This window comes from Bufo gargarizans, chromosome 8, assembly GCF_014858855.1.
Source record: "Bufo gargarizans isolate SCDJY-AF-19 chromosome 8, ASM1485885v1, whole genome shotgun sequence".
Lineage (NCBI taxonomy): Eukaryota > Metazoa > Chordata > Amphibia > Anura > Bufonidae > Bufo > Bufo gargarizans.
In genome coordinates this window covers 148,644,605-148,662,053 of record NC_058087.1, presented here as the reverse complement: position 1 = coordinate 148,662,053, position 17,449 = coordinate 148,644,605, and the positions used below count along the sequence as shown (strand labels likewise).

The 17,449-nt window shown below is 44.4% G+C and overlaps 1 protein-coding gene across 7 annotated transcripts in view; it reads right to left on the bottom strand.

Moving 5' to 3' along the window:
- MRTFB (myocardin related transcription factor B) overlaps window positions 1–17,449 on the bottom strand; it is a 266,554-nt gene that overhangs the window by 139,743 nt on the left and 109,362 nt on the right. For 4 of the 7 annotated variants that reach the window (XM_044302677.1, XM_044302684.1, XM_044302681.1 and 1 more), the window contains 2 exons: window positions 7,421–7,626; window positions 5,286–5,321 (listed from right to left, as the gene is read on the bottom strand). In XM_044302677.1, coding sequence (XP_044158612.1) covers window positions 5,286–5,321; window positions 7,421–7,568 — 184 coding nt within the window. In that variant the 5' untranslated portion in view covers window positions 7,569–7,626. The remainder of the gene's footprint in view (window positions 1–5,285; window positions 5,322–7,420; window positions 7,627–17,449) is intronic. The other 3 variants (XM_044302680.1, XM_044302685.1, XM_044302695.1) reach the window with 1 other exon arrangement.

The window sequence follows — 17,449 nt, the reverse complement described above, 5'->3', positions numbered from 1 at the left end:
AGTGAAGGAAACCGACGGAGCAGCTATTGGACCTGGTCTGAGAGAGCAATCTTGACTAGCCACAGGAGTGGGAGTTGCGAAAAAGTTTCAGGGGGGGGCCAAGATGGCGCTGTTCATTCAAAAATTTGCCGTGGGGCCTAGTCATTACCCAAAGTACTGTATTACAGATATACCAAAACATTTCCCACAAAAAGTATATCAATCTGCTCAGCTTCTTCTGCTCTAACAATTTCATGTGACGGGTTCACTTCGAAGAGCTTTGATCAGGCTACAAACAAGTTGGTAAATCTGTAACCATTAGGAAACGCCGCTTCTCAGGCATTTTAGCCATTACTACTGTGCAAGCATGTAATGCGAAACAAACAACCCGAAACTAAGCAGATTTCCTAAGTGCAGTACTTTCCCCATCCACAAATATTTATGCACCAAACATTTCCTATTGAACCTAAGTAAACCAAAGATCTGATCCCTAATTAAAGAAAAACTCCAAGTGACGTCATGTACGGCGATCAGTCACAGATGTATCACGAAAATCCCAGAAATGAACTCTGCTTGTTGTAGTCATTATAAAAATAATGTTTTCTGCCTACTCAACACATGTATCCGATGACACATGCGGGAAAAGTGCGGTAAGAGGCTCCTTATACTTGATTACATAAAAGTTTGGTGTTTTATTTGTGCTCTACAGCTGTTCTGAGATACATCGCATTCTGCGGCACCGTAGGAAAGAATACAGGCTGCTGCAATACTCTAAACCTGGGATGACCCAAACTGCGGCCCTCCAGCTGTTGCAAAACTACAACTCCCAGTATGCCTGGACATCCTACAGCTATTAGGGCATACTAGGAGTTGTAGTTTTGCAACAGCTGGAGGGCCGCACGTTGAGCATCCCTGCTCTAAACCTATAGAGCATATGAGAAAGAATTGCATGATAGGGAATGCATCCACATCCGGGGCAACACCTTTGTGAGGGAAGAGGCTGCCATTAGTCATTAGCAATCTATTAGAATAATGTTTTTTCTTTACAATTTACATTTTATTTTAACCTCTAAGATCAGCATGAAGGGTGACCAGAGACACGCATGGAGTATTATTAAGATATCAAATTCAAGTGATTTACCATGAAATGTGTCATACATATACAGTATTCACCTGAAGGTCACCAGTCTGCAGTACATTTCATTTTTTTCCGTGAAATTACCTTTCGTCCATACCCTTTCAGAGCTGCTCTTTTAGGCGTTCAGGCCACACGGATTAGGTAGGAAATCCCACATAACTCTATTGACTATTAGCGACCTATTGCATCTCACCGTCATTTCTTAAAGGGGTTATCCTGTAATTTATATTGATGACCTATCCTCAGGTCCCCATTGTCTGATAGGTGCGGGTCCCACCGATGGGACCCACATCTATATCGAGAAAGAAGTGGGGAAAGTGGTGGCTGGAGGACATTATTTTTACTTGGATAACCCCTTTAAAGGGGTTCTGCACTTTCATTTAACTGATTATCTATCCTCTGGATAGATCAGCAGCTTCTGAATGGCGGGGGTCCGACACCCAGGACCCCCACCGATCAGCTGTTTGAGAAGGCAGTGGCGCTCCAGCAGCGCCGCGGCCTTCTCACTGTTTACCGCCGGGCCGACGGCCCACTGACGTCACGACTTGTATCAACTAGCGTGGGCGCGGCTAAGCTCTATTCAAGTGAACAGAGCTTAGCGGTGCCCATGCTAGTTGATACTAGTCGTGACGTCAGTGGGCCGGCGGTAAACAGTGAGAAGGCCGCGGCACTGCTGGAGCGCCGCTGCCTTCTCAAACAGCTGATCGGCGGGGGTCCTGGGTGTCGGACCCCCGCCAATCAGAAGCTGATGATCTATCCAGAGGATAGATCATCGGTTAAATGAAAGTGCAGAACCCCTTTAAGGAACCTTTACACAACTCAATAGCTCAATTGAACAGACAATTGTCAGGAAGGAATCGTTCCTTCCCAGTATCCCCCGGCTCGTCGGTGAAGGAGAACGCTATCTACAGTATGGGGAGGAGTGATCACTAATGCCATCGCTCGTCCCCATACAGAATCATTCTTTGGAGGCAGCAGAGGATGTTTAGACACCATAATCTGCTGCTGGCAAATGATAATTTAGGTGTCCACACCAACGATCCTATTACCCTACAAACGCTCGTTAGAGATAATCTGCCTGAACATCAGGCAGTCTAAAGGGGCCTTCAGGGTGAGGTCACTCTACCGCTGTACTCTGCATCTATAATGGAAGCATCTATCAATTTGTGAGCAGCATGGTGGCTCTGTGGTTAGCACTGGTGCCTTGCAGAGCTGGGGGGTCCTAGGTTTGAATCCGACCAAGAAGTTTATATGTTCTCCCCGTGTTTGTGTGGGTTTCCTCCCACACTACAAAGACATACTGATAGGGACCTTAGATTGTCAGCCCCATTGAGGACAGGTTGATACTAATGTCTATAAAGCGCTGCAGAATATGTCAGCGCTATATAAGTGAGCATAAAAATAATACTTGCAGCGCTAGTATTTCTGTCAAGATAACAGACACTCTAATGGCAGTGTAAACGCAGCCCTGCTGTTTTGTTTGTAGGCCTTCCAGGTCACATGATGACCAACAGTGGTCCACCACCGACGAAGCTCATGCAGTACAAGTGTTATAATTGCTAAAGCGATCCTTGACGATCAGCTAGGCAGAAGTGTCTGTACAACAGCTTCTTATATAGATGTGCCACTTATGGCTCTGCAAGCAATGAAGCAGCTTTTGTTGGGCTGATCAGCGGCAGTCCTGGAGGTCGGGCCCCCCACTAATCAAACACTTAAATCCGGTTGATGTCTTGGAGACCATCCTTTACAATTATACTGCATGCATTTCATTGGAGGTACACTACCACAAGTCTGGTCTTTGGATAACATGCAGTGTCCATAAATATCTGGCCATGCAGGATACATGTAAGTCTATCTATGGCAATGCTTGCATGCTGCTGCTCAGTGTAAGGTATTATCTAGGTTATATTGTATTTTATGTGGCAACAAAAGTGAATTTTCTAAGCCACTAGGGAGCTGCAATACGGATCTTCTAGGTATAATACATTTTTTTTAATTTACTGGCCATGGTGATTTATAGTAGCCACTGTGTCAAGACTGCAGACATCTTCCCTGTAGAATTTTTCACATGGCAAACTTAAAAACACATTGGCACCGGTGATGTGCCATGATAACTACAACCATTTCCATAGGACTGCAGGTTCTAGCTGAACTGTGTTAACTACATCGGTTATCACCATAGACATAAGGGATGCTTCACAGACAAGTTCAGGTTCGTCCAGCACCTGCATTATCAGCAGCTATTAAAAGGGAACATATAAAGAAAAGTAACATATACAGTATGGTGAAAAAGGTTTAGACAGGTGTGTTAAAATACTGCAAAGTAAGAATGCTTCAAAAATAGAGGTGTTAATAGTTTATTTTTGAGAGGCAGGAGTAGAAGAAGGAGGAGATCGCTTTCCCGATGCGGTGGATAGAAGACAGAGGTCTTTACTGTTCAATGACGCGTTTCAGGGCCACAATGGCCCCCTTATTCAGACCACTGTGAGATTCTTAAATCTTAATGGGGTTTTCCCATCTCAGACAAAGGTGGCATATTGCTAGGATATGCCCCGATTGTCTGATAGGTGCGGGTCCCACCTCTGGGACCCGCACCTACACAGAGAACGGAGCCCTGAAAGTGGTGGAGGGCACACTATGCATTCGTTTCTCTGAGGTAGCCGAAACTAACTGAGCGCAGGCTCAGCTATTTCCGTTGGGCCCATAGAAGTGAATGGGAGTGGTGGCCATGCATGCGTGGTGCGCTCCCATTCACTTCTATGGGAAGAGCTCTTGGTGGGTCCTCCAGCCACCACTTTCCCCGCTCCATTCTTGATATAGGTGCGGGTCCCAGTGGTGGGACCCTCACCTATCAGACAATGGGGACATATCCTAGCAATATACTTACCTCTCTCTTCTATCCACTGCACCGAGAAAGGTCTTCTCCCCTTCTTCTACTCTTGCCTCTGGATACTCCTCTCGTCTAGGGACCTGCCTGTGATGTGACGAGCTGCCACCTAGGTGGATCAACTTTACAGCCTGCACAACTAAGCCAGGTGAGCATCCCTCCCCACGCCATCCTGCCTACCAATCATGCGGTACTCTCTATGTGAGCTCTCCTTTTCTACAATATTTATTTTTAGCAATTAACAAAATGTCAAGTGAATGGACAAAAGAGAAATCTAAATCAAATCGATATCTGGTGTGACCACCCTTTACCTTCAAAACAGCATCAGTTCTTCTAGGTACACTTGCATGCAGTTTTTGAAGGAACTCAGCAGGGAGGTTGTTCCAAACATCTTGGATAACTAACCACACATCTTCTGTCGATGTAGACTTGGTCAGATCCTGTCTCTTCATGTAATCCCAGACAGACTTGATTATATTGAGATCAGGGATCTGTGGGGGGGCTATATCATCACCTCCAGGTCTCCTCCTTTTTTACGCTGAAGTTTTTAGAGACGCATTCTTTTTTTATTTTTTATTCTACACATATTACTAACTCACCACCAGTATTCTAGCAGTGTAATTTGTCTCACTTTCATTATGGGAATCTGGTCATGTGACCTCTAGTCTGACTGCGTGTTCTAATGTGTAAACAGGAACTCTGTCTATCCATGTGGCTGACTTCCTGTGAACTACAAGATGACATCATCACTAGTGTTAAACAAACTTGCGGTTTTGAGTTTGGTGTACAAGGTTTGGGTTATTTAAGAAATCCTTTATGGATTCCACTACCAAAAACCATAAGTTATGGTCCGTGGTAGCGGAATCCATAACGGAATTCTTAGATAACCCGAACCTTAGATAACTTGAAATCACAAGTTTGCTCAACACTGATAATCAATAATCAAATCACTCCTGGCAGCTCTCAGACCCCCCTCCCTCCATGTTCTTCTGTATAATCCCGTATTCTGTTGAAGATATAATGTCTCCTCTATCTAAAGGACCAGGAGTGCATATATATGGTAGGCAAGTGTATAAACCTCCTGACTCACAGTGCCTGTACTATCTGTGTGTGCGGACCTCCCTGCCACCTGCATGTAAAGGCTGACAAGAAAGAGAGAGAGAGAGAGAGAGAAAGATGACAGGGCAGAGAAGGCAGACAGACTCAAGCTGCATCACATAGGAAAACATGGAGACCCTGCAATGTAAAGGGACAACGGTTCTGTATCATGGCCGACCTTACCCAGTGCAGCGTGGTGAGACTCCGCCCTTTCTGTCCCTGCAAAACCAAGCATGATGGGAAATGTAGGATTTATTATGAAAATCATACCTGTGTGGAAGTAGGAATCAAGATGGTTGACAACCCACAAATTGCACATCAAATAAAATAGGTATGCACAAGGCATACACACAAGCATCTATCTTACTCTTGGAGTGCTTCTTTAAGGACACTGGCTACATGTTTGGGGATGTTGTCCTACTGTTGAATAAATCTGGGGCCCATCAGACGCCTCCCTGATGGTATTGCTTGATGCATAAGTACCTGCCTGCATTTCTCAGCAATGAGGACACCAGTAATCCTGACCAAATACCAACCAAACTCCATTTGATGCAAATTTAGTGCAGCAGATGAAGGAATCTACTGTCCGGAGAAGTCTGGCATGGAAAAATTGAGGCCAAAAAGTCATACCTTTGATGTGGAGATAAGGTCAAGTGATTTAACTATGCATAAAAACATAGGAACTGGGGTGTGGAAAAATGGCAGCCGGTGCTCTGAACTGGCGAGTCAAAATTTTAACTACTTTTCATAAGAGTTTTGTTTGCTGAAGGGCTGGACAGCAGTACAGAGATAAGTGTCAGCAGGCAACAGTGAAGCATGGTGGAGGCTCCCTGCAAGTATGAGTGAAGGGCTGGACAGCAGTACAGTGATGAGTGTCTGCAGGCAACAGTGAAGCATGGTGGAGGCTCCCTGCAAGTATGGGGCTGCATTTCAGCAAATGGAGCTGAGCAAGTGGTCAGAATTAGTGGTGTCCTCAATGCTGAGAAATATAGGCAGATACTTATCCATCATGCAGTAGCATTAAAAGGACAACAACCGTAAACATACAGCCAATGTCATTAAAGGGTTTCTGTCGCCTGAAAAAATGGGTATTAAGCTGGCTGACACTAGCGATGTGCTAATGTCAGCTGAACATAACTATATTAGTGCCATCTCGCTGCCTGCCGCCGTTAAGAAAAACAAACTTTTACTATATGCTAATTAGTGAAGGGCACTCACCGGCTGCCAGCCTCCTCACTGCTCCAAATACTGAACGGCGCGAGATTTACACTGCAGACGGGTCGGCAGTAGTAGACCAACGATGCCTGGCCCTGTCAATCTAGTGTAGTAGGGCTTGGCCAGAGGTGGGAGAACTGAACCTCTAGGAGCAGGGGCAACGCCCCCCCCCCCCGCCCCATAGAGGCTAATTAGCATATTGCAAAAGTTTTTTTTTTTTTTATAACGGCGGTAGGCAGTGAGCTGGCACTAATATAGTTATGTTCAGCTGACATTAGCACATCGCTAATGTCAGCCACAGTGATGGCCAGTTTGCATTGTTCGCCAGCGAACATATGCGGGCTGCCATCTTTTTTCACAAGTCCGGCGAAACACAGGTAAACCCTTACCTGTGCCTGTGCGCGAGCCGGTCTGAAAACAAGTGCGGTCAGCGGAGGCAGGCAGTTCCGAGAACAGCCACCGGGGGCCTTCATCGGGCTGTTCTCGGAACTGTCTGCTCCCGGGGACCGCATTTGTTTTCAGACTGGCTCGCGGCACAGGTAAGGGCTTACCTGTGTCTCACTGGACTTGTGAAAAAAGATGGCAGCCCGCATATGTTCGCGGGCGAACAATGCGAACTGGCCATCACTGGTCTGCCAGCCTAATACCCATTTTTCAGGTGACAGAAACCCTTTAAGAACTATCTTCAGTGTAAAGAACAAGAAGAAGTCCTGGAAGTGATGATATGGCCCCATAGAGTCCTGATCTCAACATCATAGAGTGTGCCAAGGGTTACATGATGAAACAGAAGGATTTGAGTAAGCCTGCATCCACAGGTCTGTGGTTAGTTCTCCAACATCTTTTGAACAACCTCCCTGCCAAGGTCCTTCAAGTGCAAGTGTACCTAGAAGAACTGATGCTGTTCTGAAAGGGTGGTCACACCACATATGGCTTTGATTTAAATTTATCTTATGTTCATTAATTTGGCATTTTGCTAATTGATAAAAATAAATTATTAACACTAAGTTTTGAAAGGATTCTTACTTTGCAGCTGAAAACTTTTTGCACAAAACTGTATATTCACAAAATTCACACTAGAGTCCCCAGACATTTACATTACTCACCATTTTTCCTTTCCTTAAGAGGAGGCAACTGTTGGACTGACTGCAAGGACAATTCTTCAAAATCCTGGGCAACTGCTTCACTTTGGGGACTTGCAGCCAGACGGGCTAGAGCGCCAGTCTCATCCTCTTGGACCGGTTGATGGTCCATGATGATACAAGAGGAGGGAAAAGGAGGCAAAATGGACTTCACGTTTTGCAGTACAAGACTGTAAAAGAAGAAAAGTGGATAAATAGATAAAAAGTTACATGATATGAGTATACAGATATCATTTCAAGAAGTCAATGCTGGACGACCACAGCCCCTTCAGCGTCTATGCAGGCACAGTGCAATACTGGACATGCGCATGCAGCTGTGCCTGTTCACTTGGATGGGCACATCAGCAGCCATATGTACAGTGCCGAGTCTACATAAACGATGAAGGTGCCATAGTGCTTGCCTTTTCCTTCTGCTAATCGGAGGGAATCTTGGGACTCAGACCCTCATTGATCATACACCGACAGCTTATTCTAAAGACTGGTCATTAAAGGGATAGGGAATAAGTGGTTCCTGGGGGTTCAACTGCTGGCAACTCCATCAATCACAAAAATGGGGGTTCCAGTGTCCCCAATTTGAATGTAGCGGTGGTGCTCCTGTGCGACCTCAGTACAGCGCTCGGCACTGGCAATCCCAACGAAGTAAATGGAGCGGTAGTCACACACTTACCACCACCCCATAAGATTGGTAATTCAGGGCTCACCGTTCACATGATCTCCAGGGGTCCAAAGCAGTTTGACTCCTACTAATTACACACATCCCCTATAGCCATCAAACGCATAATGTAAGTAAAAGCTGAAGGCACAGGGACCATGACGTTAGCTGTTAATTTACATGATGTGGTCGGAAAGGGGTTAACAGTCCAGGGGCCCACCGCCAGCACTCAGAGGTTCTAAAATGGAGTGAATGGCGTAAAATGAAAATAATTCTGCAATGTGGGGCTTGATAAATCCCCCCAATGTTCTGTTGGTTGTCCCTTACATACAAAACACAATAGTAATGATATAAAATAGACATATGATAGGTGGTTTATATATCTATGTCTCCAGTAATACAGTAAGCAGTGTATGATATAGCAATCTGAATGAGCAAATGCCTTGCAGAGCTCTGCCTCGCCCTCCGTGCTTGCTGCACAGATGGCTTTCATGTGATTATAATTTTGGTAGTTTAATTACAGAATATTAGGAAATTAGGAAAGACTAACATGTGTTATACCGGCACAATACGTGAAGTTCCACAAAAAGGACAAAACATCCTAAACACAAAAATGAAAATTGGAATTGTAACATGTAATGCTATATAAATGCATATTCCTCTTTTAGGGTCCATTCACAAGACCATATTTCTGGGTCCACATTCATTTCAATGGGGCTGCAAAAGATGCAAACAGCACACAGTGTGTGGTCCGCATCCATAATCCCATAATAATACATTACTTACCCACCAGCTATGAACTCCTATCTTCGGTCGTATCTTGCGGATTGCTGACCCATTCAAGTCAATCCGCACCACAGGGTACACACAGCCAGTGCCCGTATATTGCGGACCGCCCATTTACGGTCCACGATATGGGCACTGAGCCCTTACACTCTTGGGCATGAGCCCTAATGCTGTGCCATCCTATCAGCAGAGCAGAATTCAGAATGGGACCTCACACTGCCATACACCGCGAGTTTCTCGCACTGAACTCGCTCATCTGTGTCTGGCCTTAGAGACTGCAGAGGTCCCAGCAATTCTATAAATATGCAACTGCCATCTGCACAGAGAAAGAGACCGCCACGAGTGGGTCCATGGCCTCCAAACTGAAGATTCGCTTTGGAGGCCATGAGCAACCATGGGTCTTGGCGGTTAAAATCCACCATGTGAACAGACTGCAGTAGAGTACATTTTAATGAAATGGAAAATCTAAAAAAAAAAAAAAGAACAACCATACGACTGGAAGGGATTCCTCTTCGGTGAGTGTTCACATCCACTAAGCTGCTTAGGAACTCTGGTGGTGTGGGAGGCAGCCATGGCGCAGACAGACTAATAAACCCCTGGCACACCCATTGTCGATAACAGGCAGTGTGATCAATCCTTTATCACTGATATGTCCCATTTTGCATTCGCTCTAATTAGATTTCAGAAAATAGGGCTAATCTGAGAACAGACGGCGAGTCCGTACACATCTGGTGTAATTGTTGTAACCAGGAAAATGACACATGATATGTTGTGATCATCAATGAGATGTGTGTGCATAAGGTATCAGGCATTGGCACTTACAACACAGTAAGTGGAATCTCAACAGGAAATTCTCGTATTTATCATCCACATGACTGACCGCCGCGCATAATCCACAAATCATTACCATGGATAAAGGACATGTGTCATTGCCACAGCCACAAAGCACAATCGTATTAGATCCAGTACGTGATACACGTGAGATCAGGAGAGATCTAGCAAATCCTAAATGTACACAGAATTATCTAGCTTACCTAAAGGTGTAATTAGAGGAGCAGCCGATTGTCCAGAAGGAAGTGTTCTTTCCCCAAAAATCGGACGCCCGTTAAGTGGGGGGCGATGGCTGTTGCTATCCCTCGTCACCATACAAAATCATTGCTCCTGGGCAGCACAATGCTGTTTAGACAGCGTGATCTGCTGCCTGGGAATAATACTTGAAGTGCTCGCACCTCCGATCATTTTACCCGATCAATTAGCGTTTTGCCCATTCATCGGCCGTTCCTGTATTGCGGCCGACAATTAGCAAGGCCCGCAATCGGGAAGAAGTGGTGCGGAATGGAAGCACCGAGGTTTCTCGCCGTGCCTCCAAAAAAAAGGGAGTGTATGTTCTATTTTTTTGCAGAGCAGACGGATCACGGACCCTTTCAAACTGCCGTCCCCAATGCATGGAAAGGCCACTTGTGCATGAGGCCTTAGACCGACCAATTATCAGGAACGGCCATTCATAGGCATGTTCAGTCCGAATAATCTGCCTGAACGTCTGGCTGTGTAAATCCAGCATAAACCCTTCTGACCAGTCAGGACTGTAGGGTGTAAAGACCAGTAAAGGGTTTCACCTGATTCACTCATTTACCAAATGTGCAAGATTGTAAGATCATAGAAAATAAAAAATAATGATTAGTTCAAATAATTAATAAAAGTTTTTAAAATGTATGTATACGATAGAACTACTGGCTCGAATTTTCTGAACTTGAAATTCATGGAGTGCAGCGTACAGAATGCAATTATTGGCAACGCCAAGGGAGGTATCATGAAGTATTACGTTTAATCTCCATTTTTTTCCAAATTATAACATAATACTGAAACATTTTTTCTATCTATATTTTTATTTTCTGATTGTATTTTTTTTATTTATTTTGTGTACATGATTATGGAGGTGGCCATCTTGCTTGTTGTAAAAGGGCCTGTCATCAACTTTATGTTGCCCTCACTGCTGATTTCAGCGGTCCGTCACTCACCAGCAAATGTTAAAGTGTTTGTCGAGAACTTGCTGTATGATTATAGCAGCCCAAGAATCCCAATTAGTTCCATTCACACGACTGTGTCCATTTTGCAGACCGCAAGCTGCGGATCTGCAAAATATGTACACCAGCCATGTGCACCCCACATCATGGTGCAGACCCACTGACTTGAAGTCAATGGTTCTGCACCACGATGCGGGGTGCACGTGGCTGTTGTCCGTATTTTGCAGATCCGCAGTCTGCAAATCTGACACGGTTGTGTGAATGGGACCCTTTTCATAAGGTCCACACTTTCCACCTAACCAACGATGATTGACAGCTTTCTTCTAGGGAGAAAACCAAGATAAAAACTGCCAATTAGCAGGTAGGCGGGGAGAGCGGGAGCTCATGAATAACCATGACTCTTCTCAGGCAGCCGTGACTCTTCTACTGCACAGACTTCTAAAGCCTTTATTACACTGTCCGATGTACGGTTATCAGCATCCTCTCTTCTAATGAGCCATACACCCTTGGGCCCATTATATGACAAGGTGTGTTTTTTTTTAACTCAGGAAGTATACAAAAGAAAATTCCAGTTGGATGACAGAAAGCAGATGTCTTGAAAACAACAAGAAATTTGATTCAGAAAGTGTAATGGATGACTGCATAGGGTTTCAAACAAAAGTCTGCTTTACTTTGTATGAAAACCTTTACAATCATCCATTATACTTTCTGTATCACCCATCGTTTCCTGAAAAGGTTGTAACTTTAAAGAGGTTTCCCAGGAGTGGAGAGCAGCTGTGCATGCTCGGCTGACCTCTATTCATTTCTTTGGGAGTTCCGAAAATAGCCGAGTGCTGGCTTAGCTATTTCCGGCAGTCCTATAGAAGTGAATGGAGTGGTAGCCACGCTTGCACTGTCCGCTCTCCAGTAATTTCTATGAGACTTCCGAAAATAGCCAAGCGTGATCACTCAGCTTTTTTCGGAACTCCCATAGAAATTAATGGAGTACATGCCGTCCAAATGCTCTCTTTCACTTTCAGGGCCTGTTTTAGAGATAAGTGCGGGTCTGAGAGGTGGGACCTGCACCTATCTGATTGCATATCCTAGCGATATGCCATGAAAGTCCAAGATGACACCTTTAGAGGGGTTATCCAGTAATAAGGATTAATGACCTATTCTCATAAATGTTATCAATATTAGATCAGCAGGGGTTTGACCCTCGCCGATCAGCTGTGCGGCCTCTTCCTACGCCATGTGACGTCACCGTACTTTGGTCCCATGGCCTGGTTGCAGCTCAGCCTCATAGCAGTGAATGGGGCTGAGCTGCAGTACCAAGCATAGCCACTATACAATGTACGGCACTGTGCTAGGAAAGCTGCCTGGAATGTGCATTGTTCACCGGAGCTCTGGTGAGCGAGACAGCTCCCGTAAACTGCTGATCGACGGCTGTGCCGAGACTCTGAACCCCACCGATATGATAGCTTATCATCATCTTTACCTGAATAACCTGTTTAAATATAAGGTCCAAATGTCTATTATTCTTTAACTCTAGAATAGAAACACAATAACGTAAAAACAAAAGTCCCTAAATGTCTCTCTTAACCTTATGGGAGATGCACGGTGTAGTGGGCAGTACTATGCACAGTCAATGGACAAGAATTTCTGGAAGAAAGCCACCAATGTCTGCAAAATGTGCAATAACACCATTAAAATAAAGGAAGGTTTTTAGCATTCTGATCAACAATCCACTAATGGAAGGTATCATATACGATATAAAGAAAAAAAATCCAACCCCCCTCTGGCAGTATAAAGCAGGTTACCATGTGTGCACTGAAAACATGCCAACACAAATACATGCAGATTCTATAGCTCTCAGGCATGTATGTCTCGTGTTTCATAAAGAAATCTGAGGAAACGTACAAAATGTTCTCTCCTCTGATACAGCACACAAAAAAGAAAAGTCGGTGCCGTAGTATCCACACCACCTCTGTTATTCTGAACACGCACGGCCCATTCCATCCTCATCTGCTTGGAGACAGACACATCGTTATACTACAGAATTGTGCCCTCAGATAGCAGTGCCCATGATGCAATACTTCTTGCTCCATAATACGTAAGGACTCTCAAAGAAAAACAGCAGTTAAAGAGGACCTTTCATCTGGCAAAAAATTGTGAACTAAGTATCATGAAATATACAGCGGCGCCCAGGGATCTCACTGCACTTACTATTATCCCAGGGCGCAGCTCCTTGTTCTCCTGGGCGTCTCCTTCTCCTAGGCTGTAGCGCTGGCCAATCGCAGTGCAGAGCTCACAGCCTGGGAGAAAAAAACTCCCAGGCTGTGAGCTCTGCCCTGCGATTGGCTAGCGCTACAGCCTGGGAGAAGACGACACCCAGCAGAACAAGGGCAGTCTCCTCCTACTATAACCAAGTCCCCTAAGTCTCCGCCTACTGTAACACAGTGACCGAAGATACCGGAGGGCATAGCAGGAGAACGGAGCGGTGCCCTGGGATAATAGTAAGTGCAATTAGATCCCTGGGTGCCGCTGTACAGATCATTAACACTTAGTTCAGAATTTTTTGCCAGATGAAAAGTCCTCTTTAAGCATTTAAAAACTGGAGCACTCACATCCAGCACTTTAGTACGGTGGTATTCGTTTTGGGATTAGGAAAGAGCTAAGCAGCACATATGGATGTTCTAGGTATAACGCTAGACAGAATGCAAGTGCACCCATTTAACACCCCACTGCAGTGCTGAGGACTTAAATGTGCCCATGATTTTATTATCTGGAGTAGTGTGAACATGAACTATTATTCTGCCAGGTTCGGCTCCTGCAAGTGCTCAAGAGGCGGCTCTTCACTGTGAAGTGCACTTCATATTGAGCTGCTTCACAACCCCTACCATCTGCAGTAGCATCAAACCAGGAGACCACTACAGCTGTCACCAGCAGCAGGGAGGAGGAGCTGTGAATCAGCTGGAGCAGAGAGCACATCACACTGAAGCGTTGTTTCTAGGGCACTTGCAGCAGCAGAATCTGGCAGAATTAAAATTGAAATTCACACTACTTAATAATCTATCTAATTATCTAATCTTTATCGAATCTATCTGATCATCTAATATCTATCTATCTTTCTACATGTAAAACATCTGCCAATGATAGAATATTTAAAGGCTATGTACACCTTTGGGGCAATTTCTTATTATTATTGCATTGTACTTATTTTGAACTAAAATATTTTTTTTTAAATTGGTCTTTATTAAAAATATGGCATCATTTTTTCTGTACAGAGCTGAGATCCTCTAGTAGCAGCCTCTAGATTTTTCTTTCTTTTCCATCAGTTGTGGAGCTGACGGGCTCCTTATCTCTGCTCTTATAAACACTCATCATAGCTCAGTTCTTATCTTACTAATAAGAATGTGGCTTAAATAAATGTTTATGACCTCTTAGTTTAGAGATACGGTTTATTAGATGACCTGCAGAAAGTGAAAATGAAAGTACCAGTCACACTAGAAAAACAATTAACCATTTGTGAAAGAATGGCTCAATATTTTTAATAAAGGCCAATTAAAAAAAAAATTTTTTTTTAGCCAAAAACAAGTAAAATGCAATCAGAAACAATAATTGCTCCCGAAGGTTTACATAGCCTTTAAAGGCATGGCCATGTCCACGTCCATCTGGCTGCCAACCCTATGCTTACCAGATGTACCCTGACCCCCTCTTTCGCACGCCAAGGCAGAGGTGTGTGTGAAGAGGTGTCCACATATGTGCATGCCTCTCTCCATTGCAGTTCACAGGAGTTCAAAAACTTCAAAAATCAACACACCTTGACCTACTTTTTAGCTGACTGTGATCTCGGAGATTCTCTCTCTCCTGTCAAATAAACTTTTTTTTAAAAAGAGCAGCCATGACTTATGTGACCCATGTGCTCATTAGAATAATTAACTGACGTATAAATGGGATTTAACCATTTGATTTATGGCGCTTAATAGGTTTAATTTAATACATGACAATCTCAGCGAGCTAAAACTAATTGCACTCTATTACATACAATCTCAAGAGCCTACCCGGCCATCATAAAAAATTAGGTCCTTGTGCTGGATCAACTAAGGCTTTAATGAAGCAGTATAGGGACAAAGTTCTTTCTGTAGAAGCATGTTGTGGATGAACCTTTTTTTATTTTTTTTTGGAAGTCACATTTCAAACACTCTGCACACACTCATATGTAGTACCAATATTTCCCAGCGTATGACAAGGTTATTAACCCAGTAGCCATATTTCAATAGCCATAACTTTTTAAATTTTCATCATTTTTATTTTGCACTTTCCCACTGTAACTGGGGCATCCAAACGAGCATTTTAAACATTAATAGCTGATCTGCTAAGACCCAACAGCTCTGCTATACCAGAGAACACCTGGCGACCATGTTTCAGGTACTCTTTAAAGAGGACCTTTCACTACTCTACAAACTAAAAACTAACTATACCTGTGGGCAGAGCGGCGCCCAGGGGTCCCCCTGCACTTACTAGTAAGTCTGGGCGCCGCTCCGTTCGTCCGGTATAGGCTCCGGTGTCTGCGCTCCCTCTGACTGATTTCTTGTAGGAGGCGTGTCCCTTGCTGCACTGCTGGCCAATCGCAGCGCACAGCTCATAGCCAGGCTCCGCAGCTCCGCAGACTTGGTGACGTCAACACATTGCGTCTGCTGCTAGAGAGAGCGGGATGAGCTCCATTCAATGAGGGAATGGGGCCAGTTGAGTGTTATTTTTCTATTTTTTAAACAGGACAACTTCAGTATTTGTAAGGGGGCATCCTGCTGTGTGTGGGGGCATTCTACTGTGCGTGGGGGCACTAAGTGGGTATATTTATTGTGTGGGAGTGCTAAGAAGGCAAAACTACTCTGTGTGAGCACAAAGGGGGCATAACTACTGTGTGGGGACACTAAGGGGGCATAACTACTGTGTGGGGACACTAAGGGGGCATAAATACTGTGTGGGAGCACTAAGAGGGCATAGCTATTCTGTAGAGGCACTATGGGGCATATCTACTGTGTGGGGGAACTAAGGAAGCATAGCTATTCTGTGGAGGCACTACGAGGTATAAGTACTGTGTAGGAGCATTACTGAAAGGGGGCATAACTACTGTGTGGGGGCACAAAGGAGACTGGGCATATAGGGCAAATAGGCATTAGACAGAGTTAGAGGCGTGGCTTAGTGTCAGAAAAGTTTGTGGCTTGGGCTTTTTAAAAGTTGGGAGATATTCTATTCTGCTGCCTCATCTGCCCATCGAGAGGACAGGTCATCAATATTTAAATCCAGGAAAACCTCTTCAAGTGGGTGACCAATATCACCTTGACAAAATACCTGCAGGGGCAACATCCTTGCTGCCAAGCTAAGTCCCCGACTATAACCCTCCAGCTCTATTTAGAGGAGTTTAAGCATGCATGGGATAGGCATAAGGCCATCCTTCATATAAGATAGGGCCAGGGGCTATCCATAGTATTCAGTAAATTGGGCAGACTAGATGGGCCAAATGGTTCTTATCTGCCGACACATTCTATGTTTCTATGTTTACTGTACATCCCTGATCGTTCCTTACTGGTGATGGAAAATCAGTATAGCAAAGGTTGTTTTTTTTTCAGGCTTTTCTAACTTTGCATATGCTCTCCACTCAAAACTGATTAAAAAAATTCATAATTTTGTTAACATCAAATATCTTCCAAACGAATGAGGTCACATTTCAGTCCATCCACACAGAACACGTTTTAGAAGACCGTGTGTGCAGTAGACACTTGCTTGCCTGAAGCCCACCCTATATATATTTCTCATGCTTTAAATATTTTATAATCTAATGCCTGGTCATCTGTGCTTCTGGGCAGCTGGCTGCCACACAAGACTGGCATATGTTCCTCAGCAGAAAAAAAAGAAAAAACAGAACAGTTGGCGACATCCTTGCTTTGGAGTGCTTTTTTCCCTAGGACAATCTTTCAAACTATTTTTTTTTAGAGAAGTTATTTCTGCAGAAAATCTGAAATGGCATAAAGCAATAAGTCATATGTAAAGCAGTAAGCACAGAAGTGCCAAGCACTGTAGATAGGCCCATATAACATTACACTCGTCCCTACTTTCTCCATGGAAGAGATGAGAAAGGCCCCCTCTGCTGGATTAAGTGCTGTCCCACACTTTCTTATGCAAATGCTAGAGTCACTCATGACAACTTTTCTTGGAGTCATGTGATGGAAAAACAAAGAGGAATTCCTGCATAAAGTTGGCAAAGTGGAACCCTCAAGCAATTAAAGGGGTCATCCCACCATAAGACCATATATATTATCCACAGGAGTATCTGATAGGTATGGGTCTTAGCGCATGGACTCCCACTGATTAAAAGAATGCGATGCCAGAGTTGAAAGAAGTGGCAGTCACATAGGTGTGCTGCCGCTCCTTTCAATTCTAATGAACGTACGAAGAGAAGCCGAGTACAGCGCTCGCCTATCTTCGGCAATCCCATAGAGTTGAATGGAGCACCATCGATGTGTTTCCGCCAGCCCATTCACTCCC